The 26,689-nt window shown below is 33.4% G+C and overlaps 2 protein-coding genes across 9 annotated transcripts in view; one reads left to right on the top strand and one right to left on the bottom strand.

Annotated features, from left to right (window-relative positions):
• Nucleotides 1-68: 68 nt before the first annotated feature.
• Nucleotides 69-12,071, bottom strand: LOC105325010 (hypoxia up-regulated protein 1). 3 transcript variants are annotated; one of them, XM_034445633.2, is made up of 26 exons: nt 11,905-12,071; nt 11,330-11,398; nt 10,699-10,766; nt 10,555-10,586; nt 10,209-10,287; nt 9,918-10,072; nt 9,726-9,802; nt 9,151-9,279; nt 8,855-8,959; nt 8,531-8,603; nt 8,238-8,424; nt 7,943-8,077; nt 7,754-7,836; nt 7,490-7,622; nt 7,179-7,363; nt 6,295-6,436; nt 6,048-6,099; nt 5,551-5,636; nt 5,226-5,309; nt 4,132-4,302; nt 3,919-4,019; nt 3,150-3,360; nt 2,556-2,777; nt 1,781-2,009; nt 1,491-1,628; nt 69-1,314 (listed from the first exon to the last, which is right to left on the bottom strand). In XM_034445633.2, exons 2-26 carry the CDS (start codon nt 11,394-11,396, stop codon nt 1,220-1,222), a joined length of 3,039 nt encoding a protein of 1,012 aa, XP_034301524.2. In that variant the 5' UTR covers nt 11,397-11,398; nt 11,905-12,071; the 3' UTR covers nt 69-1,219. The 3 variants fall into 3 exon arrangements, with proteins under 3 accessions (XP_034301524.2, XP_011422639.3, XP_011422640.3); XM_011424337.4 differs by having other exon boundaries at nt 11,900-12,070; XM_011424338.4 differs by lacking the exon at nt 5,226-5,309 and having other exon boundaries at nt 11,900-12,071.
• A 3,510-nt stretch (nt 12,072-15,581) lies between these two features.
• Nucleotides 15,582-26,689, top strand: part of LOC105325012 (uncharacterized) — a 37,007-nt gene continuing 25,899 nt past the window's right edge. For all 6 annotated transcript variants that reach the window (XM_066077294.1, XM_066077297.1, XM_066077295.1 and 3 more), the window contains exons 1-7: nt 15,582-15,947; nt 17,400-17,735; nt 17,910-18,072; nt 18,488-18,673; nt 18,908-19,092; nt 19,382-19,498; nt 26,508-26,634. In XM_066077294.1, the coding sequence (XP_065933366.1) occupies nt 15,843-15,947; nt 17,400-17,735; nt 17,910-18,072; nt 18,488-18,673; nt 18,908-19,092; nt 19,382-19,498; nt 26,508-26,634 (1,219 nt within the window). In that variant the 5' untranslated portion in view covers nt 15,582-15,842. The remainder of the gene's footprint in view (nt 15,948-17,399; nt 17,736-17,909; nt 18,073-18,487; nt 18,674-18,907; nt 19,093-19,381; nt 19,499-26,507; nt 26,635-26,689) is intronic.

The following is a 26,689-nucleotide window of genomic DNA, read 5'->3' on the forward strand; positions in this document are numbered from 1 at the left end:
CTTAAGAAGCTTAGTAAAACTTAGTCCGATTAATTACGATTATATTAAAAGGAATAAATAATTCTGAATTAATGTTTTAAAAAATATTTTATTCATTTTTTTTATACCAACAATAATTTATGTTCTTACATTTAAGGAAAAATCAGTGCACCATCTTTCATTGAAGCATGAAGATCTCTTAAATATTTCTATCAAACTGCTTATTCAAACATTAATACATGTATGCACACAGAGGCAATGCTCTTATCCTCTTGCATCAATGATCATTGACATAATTAATGAAATTTACAGGAATGTTGTATGATATACATATGGACCTGGTGCACCAAATGACGCAATACACTAAAATTTTGCACACAATGCCAGAGGAATAAATCATCAATACTGACAGCACCAAACTGTTGCTGTTAAGACCCAACCAACAAATTCTGATCAAACACTGATCTACCACACATTCATCACTATTGAACAAGCTCAATGACAGTCTCTTGAAATAACTTGAAAATATTCATAAATAAGTCCTCATCTTTCACTCACACAATTAAGCAACCATTTAGCACATTCAGACAGCACTCACTAATCATCACCGACCATCCAGACTTTGCACTACAAAAATATAACAATTGCACAATAAAAATGACAGACCACACAGATGTGCATCTCTATGGTGGTTCTGTGGGAATCAATGAGATTGAACTCTAACTTGAGTTTGAACATGTTGACATACACAAACTTTCATAAAGTTTTGAAATAAATTTGATGTAGAGTGTTAATAATGCCAATCCACAGTTATGGACATTTCATGATAATAAATTAGGCTATGATGAAGAAATAAATGTCCGGCATTCAATTTTATCCTAGATGGATATGTAGAATGTTCAGTGACAAGAAATATGTCATCATAATTAGTTGTTGGTCAAGTACAATTCTTGTAAATTTCTTTCAAAATTATTACAGATTTGATATCAAACTGTTTAAAGAAAACTTGCATCTGCAAAAGTCCTAATGCTTTTATCTAATACTTTGCTTTTTAATACCAAAAATGTCCTAATGTTCTATGCTAACATTTTGCTCTTGTAAAGCCCAAATTCACAGATTTTCCGAAGTCAAATTTTTTATATATTATTTTAACTGCCTGTTTTTCTGCATGTCAGGCACATGGTCTCAACACCAACACTGAGTAAATTGTTCAATATATTAATCCTAATCCCGACTGGGGTTATAAGTCACTGGCGTCATGAGTAACCGCATCATCGGGATCTTCCGTTTTCTTTGTTGTTGTGCCCTCTGATCCCTCACTGCCTTCACCTTCATCTACGATAAATAAAATAAGAAGGTGTTACAATAAATCAAATCAACAATACATGTATTAAAAAAATCTGATCCAAAAAGACTTGCTGAAAAAAAAAAAAACATCTTCCCAAAACACGAAATTGAAAATGTTGCAAAATATTTGAAAATTGAGTTCGGGGGAGATCCTGCAATCTTACCTAATTGTAAAATCTCTTCCTCTCCTTCAGATTTCTCCTCTCCTCGTTTGGATTTGGGTCTTCGTTTAGGTGCTTTGGTCTCTGTCTCTGGTACATCTAGCTGGGGACCTTCATCAGTACCAGATTTTGTACTCTCACCTATAAACATTTATTACATCAACATAAAAATTCAATCACTGTCGCTGGAAAGAGCTGAATTGTTTTATCGGTCAAAAAATTTATTGTTGCTTATTAGAATACATTGAATATGTTCTATTGTATCAGTAACCCTTGATTATTGATCTAGTTACCTGAGGTTGAATTGGACGAGTTGGTATCTGTCTTTGTATCGTTTGTGGCTGTGGTGTTTTTGCTGGCTTTTGGCTTGGTTTTAGGTCGATACATCTTCGCCTTGTTTATCAGGTATTTGACCTCCCTGTCCAGTGCTTGATATTTCATAGCAATGTCATCCACTAATAGTTTGGGTTTCTCTGTCAGAGGTGTTATATTCTGGTCCTTTGTCATGGTCTCCAACCATTGCTATAACCAATATTATATGCCAATAATTGAAAACAGTAATGTCAGAAATTTCAGCAGCATTCTTCACATTCTAAATTCATCTCATTTGCTTACTGCAGTGAATTAAATTCTTAGTTTTGAAACATTAAAATTTGTGGTTGCTCAATCTTTACATGAATTTTGAGGTTAACATCACCCATGATTTATCCTTCCCAGCAAATTAAGATACAAACTCTTTATTTACTATACAAACAAGCAAATCCAAGAAATTACATTCTCACAAACCTATTTTAATGCATTTGGTATTGAAGAATGACATTGACAAAATTGTATTGGTCTATTTGATAAATTTCTTTGCTAACTGACTTCCATAGATCTCACTGATGAGTTTCTCTACTAACTGACTTATCTACTAGTAGGTAACATTATTGAGTTTCTCAAACATTTGACATAAAATGGATTCATTGAAGAGTTTCTAAATTGACTGACTTATATAGGTCTCATTAATGAGCTTCTCAACTAACTCACTTACACAGGTCTTATTGATGAGTTTCTTTACTAACTTACATAAGTCTCATTGATGAGTTTCTCCAGCGTGGTGGCCTCCACCTCAGTAAACATGGGATCCTCCCCTAGGGATAGGTTCCTGACGCTGACCAGGAAGAACTCAGAGTGGTTAAGCATGGAGTTGAGGGCATCCAGGGCCTTGGGACGCTCCTTCAGTTCCTTCACCCTGTACACCAAGTCCTTCACTAACTTCTTCAGTTCCTTCAACTTGTTCAAGTACACCTATCAACAGTACATCATCTATGTTATTGTGAATCCATATTTTTAAAAATTATTGATTTGTATTTTTAAGTCATCTTTCTCAATTTGTGGTTTTCAATAACTGTTGAAGGGAATTGTATTGGTTCTTCACTAATTTCTATTAATTAAGGTGTGTTTGTTCCAAAAACTTTATTTTCTTCAAGATAAAATCCTAAGTAGCTTACCAAGTAAAAAATATGTACATGTGGTAGCCCACTTGGTAAAACTACATGTATATATTATACACTTATATAAACAAATGAAAATTAAATTCCCATGAATCAAATCTAATTTTCTCTACTGCAAAAATAATCCCTCCCCCCATCCAAAAACAAGTCACTGCCTTTAGAATACCTCCTTCTTGGCATCCTCTTCCTGTTCGTACATCCACTCGCCGGCCTCCGCGAACAGCTTGCTGTACTCCTCCCTCTGGGCGGAGGTCGAACACTTCTCGTGGTCCTCGTCCGTCAGTTTGTCATTCATGTCATAGATGTACGCCTCCAGATCGTTCTTAGCCATCTCTAACAACTTCTTTTCTTTGTCTTTTGCTGTTAATTCAGCTAGTCTGAAATCCAAATATCATTACCATTCCATAAAAGTGGACGCATGATATGCTACCGAAGCTTTGATCTCATATTTAGCAATATCCATAAACACATACATTTGTATGGATAAACATCAAATTTATGATTCATATTCTTCAAGAATGGCTCTACGGTTTACATATTTGCCACTATTGTATTTTTGTCCCTTTCATTCTGATCATCCTGGTTATCAGTGGGAAAATTTAAGACAGGACTAATTAAAAACTATTTCAAAATAACTGTGTTAATTAGAAAATGTATGTATTTCTGTTTGTGGGCAAATTGAAGACAGAATGAAACAAGTCTGTAGAAGGGTGGAAAAAACATGGGGCAAAAATAACCCTGTATACAGTACATTTATATAAAAGATGTTTCAACTAAATGGGTAATGCTAAACTTCCTATTATTTAAGACATGTTATACCATAATTTCAATTAAATATTCTCTACCCTTGGGTCAAAAGTACCGTTACAGGTATGGGCATTTCAAAAATATATTAGGTATCATGCACATAAAACACACAATAACATATCACTAACCTCTTCTTGGCAGCCTTGAACTTTTCTGTAGTAATTGGTAGGATATCAAATGATTCATTCTCTGCTAAAATATCCTCTTTAATGAAGGTCACTTTGGGGGCCTGAAAATTGAAAATGAATTCTCCAGAAACAGTGAAGACATTAGATTTTTACTTTTAATCAAAGAAACTTTATCAATGGTGGTTGGGTAAAGTATCAACCTGGGTTGCCTACCTTGACTTCCTCTGTCTTGTTTTCAGTTTTAGTGGTATTATCAGCTTTCTCTGTTTCTTTTTTGACAGTTTGCTTTTTCCCCTCTTTCTTATCCTCTTTTTTATCTTCACTCTTTTCCTTGGTGGGTTTTTCTGTGGTCTCTTCATTCTTCTTCTCTTCATCAGCTGGAATCTGTACCAAGCAAGAATTGAAAACTTTATGCAAATTCACTTTATAATGGTATCTTTTTAAAATATCTGTTACATGTACCGGTAATTGTACAAAAATATTAAAGCATATTGTAGATTCAGTACTAAACGTGTGGAATTAAAATCGCAAGAAGCACATCTTGCAGATATTAAAACCTCGCTTTTATTTTCAGACAGTTTTGAACATATATAAAATTTTTATATGAAAGGTGATTTTATATTTATCCGATTTAATACAAAACAGTGGAATGACAGAATAAAGTACTTGAGTAAAACAAGAAAATTACAGTATCAAATTGAATTTGACATTAATTAGAAAAAATATTGTTACCATCATATACCGGTAATCCTCCTATATTCTACTACTACTATATATGTATCTGTATGTTAAATTTGTTAGACAATACTCATACATTAAAAAGAAGAAAGATTTAACTGAATATTTGAGAAGAATTAGTAAAAACAAACAAATAAACTGAAAAACATCTTTTATATTACTTTTTAAAACATGTATGTATGCTTAAAAGTAATATTCAATGAAAGGTAGGAAACTCCAGAGGGTAAAGCTGATTAAATTTGTGAGTGTATTCATCCTCAAATCCCATCATGCAGCACATCACACGTACAGTGTCAGAAAGGTGAAATAAAGATCAGGGCTTGAAATATATACTGTATGGCCACTTGTCTGGAGCCAATATACATTACAGTTGATATAGTGCTCTCTGAAAAGCACTTGCCATTTGGGCCAGCTATTTAACACTTTTCCATTATTATTGATCCAATGGGTCAATTTTTTTTGGCTGAAAGCCTGTTTGACCAGTGGAAGAACAAGTATTATTTCTAGCCCGAAAGACAAACAGCACATTTGCACATAAAGCGAAAAACAGAAAAGTTCTGTAAAGGAACCTTTTTGTCCCCATTGTCTGGCTTTGGTTGTTGAGCCTCGGATTCCGTTTTTCCTTCACCTGATTTATCGTCAGGTTTGTCTCCCTTTATACAAAAAAATCATGCAAATCAACAAAAAAATATATAAACTAAATTATCCATGGAAAAAAAATATTGAAGAGGACTTTGCATTGACTTTCTAAGCAAACTATATGATGAATTTAAACAAAATAAAATGAACTTAAAACTAAATGAAAATGAAACCCACATTGAAAATTGTTAAGTATGGGAAAAGAGTTAGTAGGAAGCCAAATGAGGAAGCACATTGCAGGCAGCTTGTGATTACCTCTTGTGCCGTTTCATCTGTTGTTGGTTTCTTATCCTCCTTATCTTCTTTGCCTCCAAAAAATCCACTTATAGTATCCCCTAATTCTAAGAAGAATATAAAAATATCTATGCACATCATTTTTATAATTGCTCTTCTCTTCTATAATATTGTTCTCTTTTTGCCACAATTTAATGAAACAAAAATGAACCTCATGCATTTGCACTTAAACAATGTCCTTCTTCATATCAAAACTAAAATCATTGCTGTCGCGATCCTAACTTGAACACAGTGTCTCGTAACTAGATTTGCATTTTGTTATAATTTAATCTGGATCATTGCAATGTTCGGAATAATATTCTAATCCTGAATTTCACCAGCACACTTGAGAAATTTTATTTTATTCATTAAGTGATAAAAATGGGCAATATGCAATGTTAAATCAGATACACGCTGGCCTGAGAACCAAGGAATTAATTTTTGCTGGCCTCATGTTCCTGTTTGTATCATTCACTCACTTGACCAAGTTGATTCCTCTGGTGGACCTTCCTTCTCAAATACAAATTCAACCTGTGCAAATAAGGCAAAACAAGAAATAAGAAACTCTGTATGAAATGACAGATACCAACAAAATGTAAACAAATAGTTCTGTACTTCCATATTTTTTACTATTTCTTTAACTTGGTGATAAAGAATTCTACATTCTCTATTAAGATCTAAATTATATTGATTGTTTTAAAAACAGATTTCATATTGTTGTCTCACTCTATCTAGGTGTAAGATTCCATCCTCGTCCATCCTGAAGTGAGCCTTCACCCCTTTACTGTCGGCTTTCTCAACATGCTTCTTGAATGCAGTTTCTACACCTTTCAGGTGATAGGTGTGAATCAGGTGATCAGGGAAAGACCTGAAAAATAAGAAAGAAGATAGTACATAATACACTGTGGACAATGACCATACAGTAGATGATGTAGACGTGAATAAACATTGGACATTCTGTATATAAGGGCTATTTTTCACTTGTAGAAGGTTTCGCCTCGTCTTGAATTCGCTCAAATTTGTATTTAAAGGGATGTGATTTGAGACTAATTCTCCCGGTCTTAAATTCACCCATTGACAATGATGGTTAAAGGGGTGGAAAAAAAAACAGAGCAAATACTGTATACAGGGAAACACTTGCCCCATTTTATTTTCACCCCTTTCGCCCTCCTTGTCTTTGTTCACACAACTGCTTCTGGGTGAATTCAAGACGGGTGAAACTGTTTGCAAGTCTAAAAGGGCAAAAATTACACGGGACGAAAAATAAATCTATATACAGTATTGCCTTGTATACAATAGTGAAAATGGACAAACACTGGGCATTGTAGACTACAATAATACATAGATCATTGTGGACAATGAATTTACATGATCAAAATTCCAAAGTCATACAGATTTTTTTTCATTTAAATTGATGAGAAAACTCTACGGTGAAATCTTTTTTCAAACCTTGCTTTTTATTCGCACTATGCATCTACGGTGAAATCTTTTTTAAAACCTTGCTTTTAATTCGCACTATGCACTATGAATACTTTTGCACTATGGATTCATTCCTCCCAAGTTCTCAAAGTCTGAAGCTAAATAGTCATAATCTCTCTTGTTTTACTTACCTCAAATCGTCTTCACTAAGAAAACTCAGGTCCCCATATGATACATTGAAGGAGAAGTCTTTAACATGTTTGTTGAACGTCATCACCTTCTTTTGAGGGTAGGGGTTCATTCTCCCAAATAATGTCCTTTTTACTATTTTTGGCTTGTCTTCAGCACTTTCAGCAGTCTGCTTTTCAAACTCCACCTATGATTTATGAATCAACATTGGAATATTGTGAACGAAAATTATGCCCATTAATTTTTTTAACAGTTCGGTTTCAATTTTTAATCAATACAAATATTTAAACATTGTAATAGAATCCATGCTTACAACAATAGGATAGTGGCAGGCATCCTTGATCAAGAACTTCTTGACCTTGAAACCTTTCCCAAGGTCTGCTGCGTGGTATACAGCTCCAAGGGCAGCAGCCTCATCAGTGTTTATACTCTTACCCAGAACATCTCTAAACAAAAACAAGGTCAAACCAATACATTCTAAACCTTCTCTCTGCATGTGGAAACTTTGTTTCCAAGCTTAAAAACAATTTCTAACATACTAGTGTACAAGTATGTGGATAAAGGGAGGTACACACACCTCTTGAGGAACTCGAGCAACTTCTCTTGAACTTTGGGCACTCTGGTTCCTCCACCCATCAAAATAACGTCAGTGATTTCAGGCTGTAAAGAAGAAAAAAAAATACCGTAGTTCAATCAAGATGTTTAAGCTTTAAAATCGAAAAAATGAACCAAAATATTTTTCTTTGAACTACATGCAATTCTATACCAGTGTCACTTGTGATGTTTGGAGTGCGTCTTCGATTGGTTTAGTGACTCGGTCAAACAGATCCTTGTTCATCTCCTCAAAGTCCTCGCGAGTGACCTTGGCTTTGAAGTCAATGTCCTCAAGCAGACCCTCAACCTAACAAAGTCATCCAAAGAACATTGTCATTTGGGGAAAAAACACATTCATGAACTGAAAGTCATATAATTAATTAAATTCAACAGTGTTAAAATCTGGGATTCAGAAAACATGCTATTCACCAAGTTGAGGAGAACTGTTTGAGGAGATGAAATATTACCTGTGCCATATGTTCTACATTAGCACTGAGGACCTTCTTTAATCTGTTGGCCTCCTTGAATAGTTTTCCCATTGATCGGTCATTGGTGAAGACGTCAGTCTTTGTTTTCTTTTGGGCATTGAATAATTTGGCCAGGTGGTTCCTGAGTCGAAGGGTCATCTCCAGTCCTCCGAGTGACTTGTCAAAACTACACACAAAAAATCATTTTTTTCAACCTAACAAAAAACCTGGATTCATAGAATATTTACTCTCTAACATTAAATAATGCCTTCAGCTGTTCCGATATGACTTACCCTACTCCCTTGACGACCAGTTGAGGGTTGGTCTCAACTCTGTCTCCTTCCTTCGACTTCACCATCTGGTAACCTGAGAGAGAAAGCCATCAATTTACAAAATAAATAGCATAATCCAGGTAATTACAAAATCAGGCACACAATATTCACCATACAATCCATATTTCAACTGTCAGTTATTAAGTTATGAAAACAATACAAAAACATATTTCACATTCTACTAGGGCACATTTTTTACATGTGGATTCTGCCTTGTGTAAGAAATGCACAGTACAATCTCTCTACTATATTTAACTATATATCTTTGTTTCATCAGGTACTGACCTACTAGTGTGGCTGATGTACTGGTGGCTCCAGCATCATAAAACATGTAATACTGGGTGGTGCTGTTGAACATCTTCCTTCTGAATACACCGTAGTTCAAGGCCACTGTCAAATCATGCAAACACAAGATTTTCAAGATCAAGGATTTCAAAGCTTGTTCTTTAAATAACAAAGCAAATTTTTTACATAATGCTTGTATATGTGTGTACATATGATTGTTGTAAAAATTTCTTAAACCACAGATTATGGATTCGATTCTAATGTGTATTAGGTAACTTTATCGTTATTTCTGTTACCTGCAACGTTATCACTGATGAGCTGCAAGACGTTAATTCCAACCAATTCTGCGGCCTCTTTGACCGCTCGTCTCTCAGACTGGGTGAAGTAGGAAGGGACAGTGATAACAGCATCAGAGATTGGGGTATCTGAAAACAATTAAGATATAAAAGGGCACCAAAGAAAGGGGTGTCTAAAAATCATAAAGCATCACTGATCAACAGGGATGTCAAATAAATGGGCAACTGAAAACAGCACTACATCAAAGAATAATAGGGCTTGATGGTCGTGGCCATTTTAAGACTGCATTGATTTCCTTTAAAAGAAGAGCTCTATACAATCATATAGAAAAATACCCAAATTCAAAAGGCAAAATGTTTTTTCTTTATATTACTAAATAATAGTTTATAGCTAAACAAATGATACATATATCTTGGAATGTTAGGTAGATCTAATGGATAATTTGTTGACCGTCCAGACTCTTTAATGGAAGTGTATTTACACTACTTTTAATAACAATTAACTATTTTTCAACCTTGAAGCAACCATAAATGTGGCACTTAGTTACAGTTCATTATAGAGAAGAAATAATTACCAGCAAATGCTTCCGCCGAGGACTTTGCTTTTTCGAGGACCATGGCCAATAACTCTTCAGGACTGTAGGTAGTCTCACTAACAAAGACCGTTAAACGTTCATCAATGGAGATTACAGAATCTGCATCAATTATTGAACTGATATTCCAGAAAGACTCTACTTTAACAAACATACACGTGTAACTGTACTTACTCATCTACTTTAAAAAGAGGTGTTCCCCTTTCTTCATCTTTAACTATGTCATAATAAGGGAATCTTTTCCTGTACAAATCAACTTGTGGGTCTTCAAACCTTTTACCAATGATTTGAGTCAAGTACCAGTAGGCCTTCTTTGGCACTTTCACAGCCTAAAATAGGTTTGTGAGAGAAGAAATATAACTGCAGTCCAACTCATTGTTTTTCTACCTTAAGTTTTATTGCATCTTTCCAACATTTCTGTAGACTTTGATACTGATACAGTAAGTAAAATAGGAATCTACATACAGTGGCTTCAGCTGCTGTACCAAACAGTCGATCCCCATCTCTAAGAGCAACAATAGTTGATGATTTTCTGGAGGATTCACTGAAAAACAGCAACTCTTCATTCTAAATCTTGAATTCTAAATTAATTAAGGTCAAGCTATCAAATTCACTTCTTGAAAAACTGCTACGATAAATAGCCTATACATCAGCTAAATTATTTCTGTGGATAATTTACGTACTAAATTCTAGTATTCGTTTTACGACTAGGTAAGTACATGTATTCAAGCATCCAAATGCAATTCTTTGCTTTAAAGAAGATCAACCAAAAAAATATTAAGAAAATTTGTAAAGGAAAAGTTAAACTTACTCATTTAAGACAATTTCCATTGGTACACCAGGCTTGAACACAAAAAAGTAACAAATAGTCAGTTAAAACAAGATAATACCATTTAAAATACAGTAAGAATAGCAGTTTTAGAATTTATAGAACATCAGTAATTCTTTGAAATACCTTGACAAGTCCTATTTTTATGAATTCACTCCCGAGATCAATGGACATTACGGCCAGACTTGCCCCATCTACAACATATTGAGTGGTTTAATAATGCTGTTATACATGTTATATGAGGTATCTAGATCTTTTGTTTTACTGATACATTATTTATACATGCAGTGAAATGAATTTTTGGTGCAATTATAAATGATAAACAATTTTTTCATATATCCTGATATAGGATAATACATTATATTTACATTTGCATGTTATATGAACCTAGTGAATAGCTTGTTCAATTTTGTGTGAACATTTTATGACATCACAATGATATCTGCATGCACTTATCATTTGAGGCTTGCATTATTGTAAACATAAAAACATGGTTATTTTAAGAGTTCAAAACGATTTGCCTTTCTCAAATGTAAATATAAGTAATAAACAGCAAGTTAAAAAGTTCACCAGGAAATGAACTAGGTAAGACTAGATGGGTACATGATCAAATCTTCTAATAAGCCCCTCTGAGTAGCCCGCAGGGTTTCACAGGATTTGGTCACCTGTCGACCCACCAAGTTCATATCCTGGTGAACTTTTTGACTTGCTGTTTATTTTTTTAATGTGCATATACTTGATCTGAATATATACTCACAGGCCGTGGGGAATAGCAGGCTTATACATGCCAGCAGAGCCAGCTCTTTTATGTGTGTGGAGCGCATTACTGAAAAATCAAAACCAAAGAAATTATTAAACATATGACGATAATTTAAGTCTTACTTATTTTCAGGAAGTCCCCATTACATGTCTTCGCACATCAAAAGTATACCCACAGGTCACACGCGTTACATATTGTTACACTGATAAAAACAAAACATCCTTTTACAAATATCATGCTTTTCTATCATAGTTCCACACATGGCTACATTCGCTAATGACCAAATGAATGAATGACGTTTCAGTATTCACAGCTGCTGTAATATTTTTACTACTGTACTGATTCAACATAAATGCACATCCATTTGATCACATCTAAAGACAGTATGCGATAAAATTAATTTATGTGTTACATACCATTCAACTTTTAGCGAAATAAAAAATCGCCAATTGACAACTGCGCTAAATGTAAACAACACGTGGATTTCTTACACTCTATTGTATTTACATATTTTTCATTGAATTAATGAATACATTTAAGCATATTCAGTGTTTTAACGCAACTAACCTTACAGGAAATGCCTCCTAACTATAATCTTAAAGTTGTTCAGTTGAAGTTATCTGATTTAGCTGGTGCAATGTGCGAGTTATTTCGGTAAACCGGCAAAATGTGGCAATTCTTGATTGGAAGACATACGGTTCCGGTTCTGCGCACGTGTTGCTACACGTAAACTTCCGATAAAATTTATTATAGGTTGAAAGTCGGAAAAAGAACAGTTCCCGTATTAATGCAAAGAATTAATCACAAATTCGCCAGACGTAAAATATATAATATAAATGGCACACTTCGAAATTTATCTAGAAAGTTCTGGAAATTTCATTGCTGGAGGTGCGGATCTCATTTCTATCTCAGATTTGTTATCGAGAGAGTTGTGTGTACGCCGCGCGGATCTATACAGCTATAGTGGGTGCGTTCAGAGTACTGCCGTTGGCAGACAAAAGTTACCACTGGCAATTTTTTTTACCATTGGTATACCAACGGTACCAATGTTTGCCGATAAAATTTACCATAGGTAGACATTTCTGCAGACGATCTAGAGCTCTGTCAGCGATGGTAACTTTTTTATGACGTCACAAAAATGGCGGATATTTTGTAGCACTGAAGGCAACAGAGTAATTTCACAGCTTTTCCACCTTAAACCTTGTTGTAGCTGAACAATTCCTTTAACCATTGTAACATTCCAAAAATACAACTGAAAAAAAATCTTTCCGCATATGTAGGCATGTTGCAGGTGTTTGGGGGACATTGGTTGGAATATGATTGCCATCTAAAGCAATAAAACATGTTGAAATTGAAAGTTTTCTCCAATTATTTGCTTAATTGTGATGAAGGCTATCTATTTGGCCTTAATATTTTTTAAGGAGGATAAAATACTCTATAAAAAACTTCCTTTTGAAGATGTTCTAAAACCGTTCAGCCATACATCGAAAGTTCTCAAACGTAGTTTCCACAAAACACCAATAGTTCCTTTTCAACATTAGGGGTGGGGCCATTTAGATTGTTGTCGGTATTAACCATAGCATTGACTTTCAAATGTGTCCCTGGACAAACGGTATCAAAATCATCGGGTGTCTATATTATGGTATTAAAGTAATCGCATAGTTAAGACTCGCTCTAGCCATGTTTTTCCAAAGATATACACACGTTTTGCGGGAGAAGAAAAACTGTAAGAAAAAAATTCTTTATTGTAAACAAATCATAATTTTGAATGTATCCTTTTGGTGCAAAATGATCAACGAAGTAAAAATATTGCATCTTGGTTTGACATTTTCCGCTAAATAATCAGCCAGTGTTACCAACGGTACACCAAAGGTACCATGTTAACATTGGTAAATCTTCCACTATTTGTACCCCAAAACTCGTTCAGAGTATATATGGGTCATATGGCACAAATGGCACAAATTGTTACCATTGGCAAACTTGTATTGGTACCACTGGAAATACTCTGAAAGAACCCAGTATATGTGGCACGCCAAATCTCCAAAATGAGCTGTAATAAACATACAGGTTCACAGTAATGAGTATATGAAAAAGGTCTAACAGTTGTAAACTATAGTTTGTGGTCAGAAATTAACGACGTTCATCTTATATTTCACATCTGTCAACCATATTAAAGGCGATCATCTATGTTTCAGGAAGCGTAAGACTATAGTTTTCCAAGAAGCTTGCCTGACTAAACATAACAAAATTATTAAATGAAAGCATGCATGAATCGATGAGGCTATGTTTTAAAAAATTAATGTTCACTGCTGATCATAAATTCATAAACGGAACGTTTATTATTTAAGAAGAAATTTCAGTCGTTTTCTTTTCTTTGATTTAGTGCATGTTCATCACTTGAAATTTAATAATTTCATTTTATTTTAGGAATGCATATTCGTGCACATGCGTGTATCATTTAAGTAATTGCATGTAAGCTTGAAGGAGGAAGATAAAACAATCAAATTTTACATTGTTTTTTTGTTACATTAAAAAATATCAAGGAACTATAGGAAAGGATAGGGTTTCAAGCACGTATTATCTTCATTAAAAAAAATCTTGACAAGCAATTAAGGAACGGGGGGGGGTCTCAAAATCATGAAGGAAAGTTGTAACTTCAATTCAATTCAATTAAAATCCCTTATTTTCGGTGTCATACATTACATGCTCCGACAAAAGTGGAGGGTAGGGGGCACCCACTACACTTCCATTTTTTAATAAGTCAGTCAAGTTAAGAAAAGTGTCTGCTGCGAAAAAAGTGGGAGAGGTAGAGAGGTTATATGGAAAACTATAACTAACACTGGATACAATCATTTGTGATTGCAAAAATAGTTTATCAGTATAAATATATAGTTTCACGATTTGTGAAACTATTATTAACATCTCTTAATTATACCTAACGAGTTTACAGATTTGAATCTATATTCATCAGCAAAATCTATTGTTGACAGAAAAACCTAGAGTAACATTCGTAAACAATAGTTTATAAGTTTAACTGATGAAAACAACAGATAACGAATCGTTAATTCAGTATTATGGCACGCCAAAATCACAAATAAAGCTAATCTTTAGAGTTTCACATAGCCTTACTATAGTTTATAAACTGTAAACTATACTGTATGGCACGCGCCAAATTCACTAAAAATGTGGTAACCATAGTTTCACAGTCGATAAACTAAGTTTAACGGTTGTAAACTATAGTTTACGGACAGAAAACTATAGGCAACGACGATAATCTATGTTTTACACCTGTAAACCATATTTAACGCGATCATCTAAGTTTCAGAAGTGTAAAACTATAATTAACACTGAAAACAACCATTTGCAATTGCAAAGCAAAGTTAGTAGTTTAACTGATAAATATAGTTTCACGAGCGTGAAACTGATTAACAACTCTTAACCATATAGTTAACGAATGCAAATTATAGTTCACAGATGTGAATCTATATTTAGTTAACGTTATTTGCAGACAGATAAACTTAGATTATCATTCGTAAACTATAATTTACAACCGTTAAATATGGTTTAACAGATGAAAATTATAGTTAATAAAGGATCACTAATTATAGTTTACGAATCGTTATCTATAGTTTACGGTTCGTAAACTATAGTTAACAATAAACTATAATTGAACATTACAATGTAACTATAGTTTAATGAAGTTCCATAAACTGTAGTTAACAGTTGGTAAACCTAGTTATCATCTGTGAAACTTTATTTAACGCCGTTAATCTATATTTCACATCCGTAAACCATAGTTAACGCGATCATCTATGTTTCAGGAAGTGTAAAACTATAATTTACACTGAAAATAACCATTTGCAATTGCAAAACACAATTTATCTGATAAATATATAGTTTCACGATTGTGAAACCAAGATTAAAAACTATTAACTATAGTTAACGAATGTTAATTATACTTTACAGGTGAGAATCTATATCTATCAGCAAAATCTATTGTTAACAGTTTACAACCGTTAAACATAGTTTTACAGATAAAAACTATAGTTAACGAATTAATCGTTATACATGTAACTTCAGTTTGCGGTTCGTAATCTATAGTTAACAGTCGATAAACCTCGCAAAGAAACTTCGTTAGTGTATATTAAATACGGTTAAAAAATATTAGTTTTGTGATTGTAGTTTTTATGCCTAAAAACCCCGAATCGGTCACCTTAAAATATTAAATCCCGCGGCACACGACAGGATATGACATCAGAGGCACACAGCAACGATAAACAATATGGACGTCGGATTAGTGGGAAATGGATGAAATGTTTAGTTGTGAAACTTTTCTTATCGCTATGAATTTACAAAAGAAGTTAAATAACATCATTTGAAGTTATAAAGTACGATTTTGTGATCTAGAAGAGAATACCTAATGTAAAGTGTAAGTGATAATTAGGCGGATAATTAGCCGACTTCGAGTCAAAAACGGGCACCTGTTTGTTTGCCGTAAAGATAATCAACGATGGTTGGAGGTAGCAGTGCTCTAAATCTCTCGCTGCTAAGCCGAGGAGTCGGTGAAATATCAAAAAATGGACACGAGAAGATTGATGTGGTGTTTGAACCTCAGGTATAAAGAATGATTTTATATTAATCTCAAGTTCTCTTGTGTATCATTGAAAATTTAATTCCAACAGGTTAATTTGTAATTGAATATGTATAGGTGGAGCAATGATTGCATTCATGAACTGAATGTTGTAACTTTCACACCCCTAAGATGTGTGTTGTTTCAACGAGTCAGTATATCTATTTATGCCCATAACAAAAATAAATGAATGAAATTAAAGTATTCATGAGGGGTACGTATAATTTTTAATTGTGTTAATGGTTCATAAGCATAGTTTTTGTCATATGAAACTTTTTTTAAGTGTCAAATTCTCAATTTCTTATAGACTTAGACCTATTCTTAGAAACCTTGATGTATTTCTATTTGTTACACTGTGTTTTAAACTATAGTACTTAGAGCTAGGTGAAAGCGAATTTAAAGTAATCAATCTAAATATGATTAAAAACAAGATTAACTACCGAACATATGATTAGTTCTGTAGGTTTAGTAAGAAATGTTGGGTCATGAATAAGATATATGAAAATTAAACCCTGGAGAGAGAACTCAATTTAAATGCCGTGTTGTGCAAAGCTTCAATGAAGAACCTTTCAATTATGTATGCCGGCTCATTAATGGTGACTGAGCATGAAACCTGAAAACTTTTCCCTGATGATACAGAATCTTTTTAAAACTTGAAGTGATTGATAGCGCAAGGCATGGATTTTGAGCAAGAGAAAAAGAAAGTACTATAGCTGTGTATGTGTTCAGTAAGCCTTCATTTGAGACACTCATGCATTGCATGATCTAAGAGCTAGACTAAAGTGTATAGAGATCTTTGAGACCTAGGTAATGCTTGTTTACCTTCTTGCATCAAAGTGTTTGTGTAAACTGTGTTCCTTTCTCTTCAGGAAATTGCATCTGAGCAAGACTTTTTTATGTGAATAAAATAGTTTTATTTTCTTTAGATTGATTGTTTGCAGGAATATCTAAATAAATTCTTTTGATTTTGAAATGATATTTAAGTGAAATTATAATTTAAAAACAAATAGAAATGATCTATGATACATATTCCTAAGATATTTGTGATATGTATATGTACCGTAGTTGTATTGGTTGTAGTTATTTTATCCTGATATAACCATGCAACCTGATATAACCTTGCTCATTTCAAAACCATGTGTTACTGTACACCATTTAGAAAAACGTTTAAAACACCCAGTAAACACAATTTCAGCTTAGTACATGTACATATTTTAGGATAAAAACAAATTAATATATTACATGTTTCATAATTGTTATCAAATGCTTTGAAGGGAGTGAGTTTTCCACGTTCATTTACTGAATCATGCTGTGTTGGTTTAAAGATATAATTGATTTAATAGAAAAAAAATCATTTGTCAATTTCCCTTTTGTTCATTATATCTTTGTTGTAATGAAAAAAAAATATGCATGTTTCAAGTTCTTGTTTCTTTGTAGGACTACTACAACTTTGTCACTGACTCCAGAAGAATCTACCTGCCCCCAATACAACACTCCTATACATACGATGAACCAGAATTCTCAATATCACGGACATCCAAAAAGTCTGTACAGGAGATCAATATGCCCAAGACATTCACCACCAGGAAGGGGGCCCTGCTCCTGTTCTCGGAGGATATGGCCCATCGCAAACGACACTCCCATCACCACCACATTCACAAAAGTCACATGGATTTTGATGATAGGGAGTCACAGCTGTCGAAAAGTGCAGATGAAATAGATCTGAGAACTGTAGATGATTTAGCTAAATCTATTCTCTCCTTTGGAGCTCAGGTAAAATGCTCTTTCTTCAACTCCCTCTTATATCCATTGTCTGATTTTCATCGTACACTATGTATGGAAATTGCATAATTTGTAGATGCAGATGCAGGTTTCTTCTCCTTTCCTTTTTAAGAGCAAATGCTATTTGATAAATTTCTTGGACTAACAATTATATTCTTTGAACAGGGTCCTGAGAGAGAAGATGGAATGTACCTTAAATTTGTTCATGGGCGAAGGAAAAGAGATTATTTTGACAGACAAATCCGTCCTGGTTTTTCAGCCAAAAGGTATCTGTCATCGTGGACCAAATGTTGGGATGACAATGTTCTGGAGAAAGTCATCAGCAAAGGTACGACAGATTTCAAACCATTAATATGAAAACTCACAGACTTGTATTAAGTAATAAAGGTGTTTCCTGTGATATGTTACTGGAAAAATAATATTTTATTCTAAGAAATATCAAGGGGTTTTACTAAGGGAGGAAACAAGTTACTGTATCTTACAGCTGTAAAATTTGCAATATTTGTGTTGACAGTGTTGTATTAACCAGTAATACATATAAATTTGCATTAAGTAATTTCAAACTGTTAAAAAAAAAATTTGACATTCAAAATGTAAAATAGAGAGAATGATTTAAAAAAGGGGTATAAATGTTTTTTTGAGTGCCATTGAAAAAAAAATGATGTGTTTATTACTATCTGACATTTTCAATGATTTTAAAAGAGTCCCTTAAGACTTAGTTACAATACATGTATTGTTTGCAGGATACTTGACGGAGAAGTCTCTGTTCTACTACAACCCTCTGATGCCCCACCTCCAGCGGCGCCTCAATGACGACATGTCACACTACCCCACCCCCTACAAACTGATGAGGAGCATGTTAATGTCCCCTGGGAGCCTGTCTGGCTACACCTTCTACAGAATCAGACCAGAGTCAGCTGAAACCATTAGTAAGTGAATATAAAACCATAATAGGAATTAGAACTAGTACATGTATTAGGATACTGGAAAGCAAGATGCAAGAATTCTGTAATTTCATTATGTGGTGTATTTTACAAAAAGATATTTATATACATGTGTTTATATAATCATAGAAAATGTCATTTGTTTAGTTATGTAGATTCATGTACAAGGGTATATTGTTGTTCATTAACCGTAATTCCAATGACCTTGACCTTTGACAGTGACACAAGATGTTGACCTCCATGGAGTTCCACCCAGCCAGGGGGCCTCCATAAAGGTCATTAGTACAAAAGATGGTGTTCAGAGGGAGGTCACATACGGCAGCCTGGACAAGAAAGCCCAGGAGGAAGTGTTGACGGACCTACTGGTGAAGAGTGCGGTTCACTACGCCATGAAGAAACAGCAAGTCAGTATACCTCTTGTTTTATGCAGAAGTTTATGAAAATTCACAGTTATCTGATGTGTTACACCCAAAACAAAAATTCATTTATATATTTTATTTAAGGGAAATTAACTATACAGAATACAAGTATTATCAATATTCATAATTAAATATTGGAGACATTCAGGTATTTTAGTCTTAGACACATTTCTCTCTCTCTCTCTCTCTCTCTCTCTCTCTCTCTCTCTCTCTCTCTCTCTCTCTCTCTCTCTGAATTTACAAACAGACCCTTGAAATTTATTTTGTTTCACAGGAATACTTTGAGGACAACCTAATGAGAGCTATGGAGTCCAATAAGATTCGGGAGGTGTCCGAGGGTCATGAGACGCCGGCATCCATGCCACAGTTTGACATGAAGGAAGCTGTAGAGGTGAGTTTATTCCACAGAACTGACATTATCAATCAAATTCATATCTATCAGAATGATAATCAATGGTCTCATTTTAAGACAGCATGAGCATCATGCTGCTTTTGATCTCATTTCAAAATTATGCTGTATTTTCATCAATATTTTTGGAATCCAATTTTTCATATATTTTGTTGTTGAGTAGATCATTGAAATCATACATTCGTCCACAAAAGATATGTTACATGAAATTTTTTTTGATAGTACCATTCTCTACAAATTTACATTTCCTCAAAAATGTGAAGTTTGATAAATCTTATAGAATTGATGCCAACAAATTCTAATGAAGCCACACTATCATTTAATAGTTACAAACTGAGCTTAATTTTGTTAAAATGAATAATATCATTGCATTTAGATCACCAGAGAAGTTAATGTAATTGTCAGGAAACAACATAAATCAATGATTTGAAACAGTTTTTGCATTGTACCATGTTGAAAAACTTGTAATTAAGTAATCAGATGTTGCCCATGTTTATCATCTTTCTGCATGTTGCATGCCTAATTACAAAATAAATAATAAGTTTTAAGAAGTCTAAAAAAATACCTGAGAAAAAATACTAATTCAATAGATGTTTACATATTTTGCTGTAAATTTGTCTTATAATGCAGAGTTTATAACAATGTTTGAGGCTTTTAAGTAGAGGTAAACAAGAATCTAATGTCGTAAACATAAGTCATTATACCTGTATAAGAGTTAACTTGGTGTATAACATCAAGGATGCATTGTTAAATTATTTAAAAAAGATGCAAGCTATTAAATCCAAAGTATATTTTATTGCCGTCTTTGATTACTAGAGTAAAGGCAGGTTACTTTGGTGTGCTGGTTGTCTTTTATTGACATTTTTAACATCAACCTTGAGTTTGAGGGATTCGACTCCCACAATTCCAAGTCTGACATTTAAATCACTGTAGAGTTGATGGAAAACATTCATAACTTGTACAATTGTGATTATTATCCTTAAGTGGAGATGCGTATCAGACTTATCTTGTTAATTATCTGTTGTCTCAGATCTGATTAAGACACACCTGTATCCTTGAACACTAGACGAGTTCAGAGATATTGTGGACTGTTTGACCTCTAGTTTGTTCCAAAGCAATGTTTTGTATTGTAGTTTTAAATTCGGTTCAGTAATAAGTAAACATCGGTGCAGGTTTACATGGAATTTAATTACTGAGGAACAATTGATTGTCATTCCGCATTCCTTATCAGATTTGTTACCGACCACATTGTAAAACTGCATTAGGATTCATAAAAAGATGTTAATTCATAGACAAGGTGGGTCAATTGCATATCAAAGCTGTCAAAAATCAATTTAAAGAATTGCACCATGGGAGGATACTCAAGGTGTAGTAATCGACCTTCATGGGAATAAGTTTCTGAAAAATATGTTGCTTGCTGATTATTTTCGTACATGAAAATAAGTATAACCCCACTAATTATCCATCTTTTTTTAATATTGGGAAAAAGGAAAATTTATTTTGGTAGCATAGCCCATATAAATAATATCTGCAAAGGAATTTTTTCAAAAGAGATGCTAAAAGTAATGATATATGTAAGAAAAAGCATGGCCGTGTACATGTTGTTCCCCCTGAATTGATTTCAAGTTAAGGCCAATACCATCTTGCTAAAAAGTCTGCATGTCCTCTTCAAATTTTTAATGAAAAATTATGGATTTGTTGAGGGCTGGAAGTTATATCTTGTGACTGAGGGTTTTGATGTCAGTATTGACATTATTTTATCTTAATCTGCTGAGCAAGGCTCTCCTCTGCGGAGACTTGGAGGGATTATGTCTAATGTGACTTTGCTGTTGGCTTAGAGATTGGACAGGTGTAAATTCCAATGAATCTGTTTGATCTTAATAAATTTTTAGTCAGTCATCTGCAAATGTCAATTCATTATATCTATTGGAAACTAAATTTTAATGAAACATTTACCAACTAAAATTTGGGTTTTCTTTGAGTATGAATGAAGTAATCTGTTAGAAATATGAAATAACCACTTCCAGACTAAATAAAACCTTTTATTTTTTATGAAGTTTTATTGGGCATCTAAACTTAAAATTAAATCAAAACCCTCTGTTTGCATGTATTAAAGACAAATAACAAGAACACATAATTGACGCAAGCGTCAAATGGGCTGCAAAAAATATGATTGTTGTATGAATCATCATTGGTTGTTTACATTTAAACACACCACAAAGAAGAAAATAACGAGTAGGTTGTTATACAGTACTAATTTTGATGGTAAATTTTAATAGATTTGTACATTATTCAAATACAAAGTTCAACTCATCATTATTTTCATGGAGATTATGTTTTTCAAACCATTTTTATTTTTTGTTGCACTGTATTGAATTAAAACTTAATGTATCAGTTAATATGATTTCAAGGGACCACATAATAAAATAGAAATGGATTATTTTAAAGGTACATGTACGATCGTGCTCATCCGTTAGAAACTGCAGAATTTAAAGTACAAAATAAGCCGGTAATTTTTTTCCCAGATGGAATTACAAATCTTCTCTACATTTCAGTTTATGAAGGTAATCATGGTTATTTAATTGCATGAGGTTCTCAAAAGAATTAAAAATAAATCGGATCAGCATAAATTTCAGGTCATTTACTAATTTTCAGATCTTTCATATTTTTGAGTAAATAATTGATATGGATGTCATTTCATGATATCTTTCTACCACATTTCACATGGAAATATAATAAATACACACAAAAGTCATTTTACTTGACGCAGAACATAGAAATTCAAATAAATCATTTATATAATAGTTCATGTCATTCAGGTCTCTACTGTTTCAGGTCTTCAGTATGTCCTGTATACCGATCCCGATACATTTTTTGAAAAGAAAGAAAAACTCTGAAATTTTCCGAATAGATTATAGTTTCGATAAAAACGCGTCTAACACGACAGTCTATGACCTACTTAACATTTACAAGTAAAACAAAAATATGTAATATTTTTTAAAGGCATAAAACACATTTCTACATGTTAATTTACTTTTAAGTCATAAAAATATGCATTATATAAATTCTATTTTTAAAAAAACTATCACGCAGAAACGCAGTTACAATATCTAAATGTATATCAAATAACGGACCGCCTTCTGGCGGCCCGTAATGAAAAAAGGAAAAGGAAAAGAATCTACAAGTGTACTATTAAAACAAGCTTTTTATCATATCTGTTCATTTCTTTATAAATAAACAATCGATGAAGTATTAAGAAACCTAACAAATGACAAGTTTAATGAATAAACATTAAAATGAAAGTTTCATAAATTGAATCAAGGTTGCGAAGTTCAGGCGGAGTCCCAATGTCATTGATCATTGTGGCCAGCAGTGATGTTCCTAATCTGTAGACAAGCTCGGATCTACTGGGTGATAAATGACAGGGGATTTGGAAATCAATGTCTAATATTGGGAAAATAAGCACTTGTGTTAAAGAAGAGTCAAAAGTCTAATATCTTCAGATAAATGCATGAGCGCTCAAGTTGGAATTTTTGACTGTTTTTGTGGCATAGTTTTGTAATAATTTGATGAGTGTTTGACACTTTCCTGGCCATCTTGATTCGGAGTATCTGATGTCTGCCATCAGGACATAAGCCTGTATTTGAAAGGACCCGTACAAGAATTTGATAAATTGTCTTCAATATCAGTAGATTATGAAGTCAATTGATTAAATGTGTATTGTTAATTTGTGAGCTCACCACGACCATTGACAACTCCAGTAGGCCAATCGTTATCTCTGTCACAGGGCCTCAAATGACGACGTACACTTTAAATTGATTAAATAAGACCAACCTTTTCTGTGACACTCTGTAATACACATCCTTGAAGCAACAATAGAATGTTTGAAAAAATATTTTGTCATTATTTGAAGGATTTTTGAGGCAATGTTGTTAATGGGAACACAACAGATTATTTATTTATATATTTATCTATTTCAAGTGGACTTCGTGAAGACTGTGATGGATAAATGTAGTTCTTAATTGGGAAATAATGGACACAAATGTGAAATTATCTTGAAAGCTCTTAAACAGTTGGTGATTGATCATGTGATCCAAATGCAATTATCGAACAATTCTAAACATTCGAAAATTAACTTGTGAGTAATGAATAGCATTTGGATTAACTCTTTTACATTAGTAACAAACTTCAACTGATACTTTAAATGCGCAAGTAAATTATGACCACGGAACTTTCTGACACAAGTGTCTAATGATAAAATAGGCTCAGATAACTTGAAAAAATACGCTACAGCTCTTTTGTTATTAAATCAAACAATTTCCCCATTCTTGTGTCCAATTTACTTTGAAATCAAAAGCTTGGAGATTTAAATTTCATATTTACAAATCATATACTATTGTGCTCTGCATCTCAATCACCATATGCTGCTTTGTCTAATTTATCAATATTAAGTCAGGCAAGATTTTCACTTTAATTTACCTCTATATTTTCGTGTTACTAGTTTGAATCAAAATATTATGGAAGGAACTTTATATGCAGGAGAAATTTGAAATTTTCGATGGATTTCAGACTTTGGATTTAAAGTTCAATTGCCAGTACATTTAGAAGACAGTTTGAAACTCAAAAGTTAGCATAAGTTTAAACAATACAGTTGTGTGGATTGACAGTTCCGTAATGTGAACGTTGTTGGTAGAAAGGGAAAGAATAGTTCATTAAGATATGGATAAAGGAATAGATTTTTTTATTCATCACAAAAAGATTCCTGTTTCTGTCAGTCGTGTGGAGGACTGTAAACTTAAGACCTTGAGTCGGATTAACCGCTGAAGTAAAATTCGAACGAACAGAAAATGGCTCTAGTCGATAGTCTATTTCCACCCATAAAACTTAAAAACAGTCGCATCTTTCCATCAGGGAAGAAAAGTGATGGAAATACAAGTCTCACGAAAATGTTCGCAAAGCCAATCGCGCTTAGCGATGTGCCGCAAAAGATTGTCATGTGTTCATTACCACCAGTTTCTGTTCCCAAACGTTTGACAAAGCGACCCCGCCACTCACGATTACGCCGCCTAGGTGTGGGGGCACCTGCTAGGCCCAAATACCACCGCCTAGGTTCAGGGCTTCTTGCCCCTAATATTGTGGATAGCCAGATCTTAACAGATATGATGGTAGGGATCTATGAATCATTCATTGCACAAATATATTTCCAACTGCAAAAATCGGTCTTAGTGTGTAGAGATGTAACTTATGTAGTCCTTTTTTTTTTTTTAATTCTTTGAGTTGAATAAAGTCTCATGGATATTTTTATTGTATCTGTAGCCATAATTTGATTTTTGAATTATTATCTTGTCAAATTGTTCGAAATGTTAATTATAGAGAACCTTAGTTAATGTGTTACACACACATTTAGAACATATAATAAAATAAATGACAAGTTTTTAGTGAAACAATGTTATTAAATGTTGATGATTATGAGGTTCTTTTATGTTGCAAAGTAATTGATCACTGGTGTCATGCAACAATTGAAATATTGATATGAATAAGAGAGCAACTTTAATTAAGTTTCACTGCAATTTTTTTATGGACTGATATTTTTATACCATTTTCATATTGTATCTGTGAGCAATAGATTCATTTTCAATTGGATCTGACAGTCGGAAAGAGCTGAAAAATCAAATAAAGAAAATACAGTGGCATTGAGGGCTAAATCGATACAGGGGAGTGCATCTCCCGCTCTCGATCCAATGATTAAGTTCATTAAAATGATTAATGTGTACACATAAACTTCAGATTCTGTTGGTCATTATTTTTTCACTGCCTCATCCTATAATCAATACACTCAGAGAGGCTATAAAACCAGAATTGGAATCGAATGCACCCTGAGAATAGTTCCATGGATTACAATGTATAACAGAACAAAATTATAACAGAATAAATTAAGTTTACTTGTTCAGAAATTTAACTGACCCATATCAAAATTTAATATGCATATTATGTTTGATATTGTTAATCTTTGAAAAACAAAATCTTTATGACAAAGAGACATTCTTTTCTTTTTTTTTAAATTGGAGAAAATTATTAATCTGAAAATGTTATGTATGAAAATGAATGTGAAGTTTTCTTTGACTTCAGTTTTGGGAATTCCAAAGACTGATGAGATGGCTGCAATTTTTTCGCAATTGATCAAAGTTTTCAAATTAAAAAAAAGAAGAATATAAAATTAAAATGCTTATTGGTGTACATAAACTAAAATGCTTAAGCACTAATTTTTATCTTTTTTGTATAGTCAGACAAATAAGAAAATCTCCTTTGATAAATCAGATTTTGCAATCTGATGGCAATAATTGTCGATTGCATGAGTGTGGGTGAACTGAACAAGGAGAACACAGGATGTATCTGTGGTAAAACCACATTAATTGGCTGGCCATTAAATTAAATGGATCTATATGTAACAATCCATGCAGATCCCGTGGGAAACCTTTGATGAGAGAGATTTAAAAGGGAATGTAAATAAATAAATAAATTATCGATAAGACTTCTCCCATCCTTCCACCTGTCCAGACAGAAGTTAAAATAATTAAACCTCTTAAAGAATACAGCTGCTCTGTTCCTGTGTCTTGTACAATTATACAAGTTTTTCATGGAAAAACTAGGAATATGTTCTTAATATTCTGAGTAATTTTCCTGACATTAAACTGCACATTGTACTGGAGTAAAATGGATAACTTTGCAAAGATTGACTTTTCTGTTGGTAGAAGGTCTTATTTTGACCTCATTTTAAGAAAAAAGTCATCATTTGAACTCATTTTGAGGAAAAGTCATCGCTTGAAACTGGAATTTGTGGAGCCTTCGGAGTTACATGACAAGTTGAAAATTTTTGTGGCTATTCATCGTCCTGCCAAGCTTAGGGTATCTTTTTGAAAACCCCTCAGACAACTGGAGACCAATCTTGTGGATTATCTTCTTAATTTTGCATTTGATTTTCTTTTTTTAGTCTTTGCTGGACACACAAAAATCTAAAGGTGCTGTGATAGAGGCCGACCTTCCCGAGGATAGGTCTTCAGTAAGGTCAGGGTCAATAAAGCCCAAACATTCAATCAAAAAGCATGGCAAAGGAGGAGGTAAATATAATTAATTACACCAATTGATATTGCATTTCTTTTCAAGATTATTTGT

Source organism: Magallana gigas, chromosome 2, assembly GCF_963853765.1.
Source record: "Magallana gigas chromosome 2, xbMagGiga1.1, whole genome shotgun sequence".
In the NCBI taxonomy this organism is placed as follows: domain Eukaryota; kingdom Metazoa; phylum Mollusca; class Bivalvia; order Ostreida; family Ostreidae; genus Magallana; species Magallana gigas.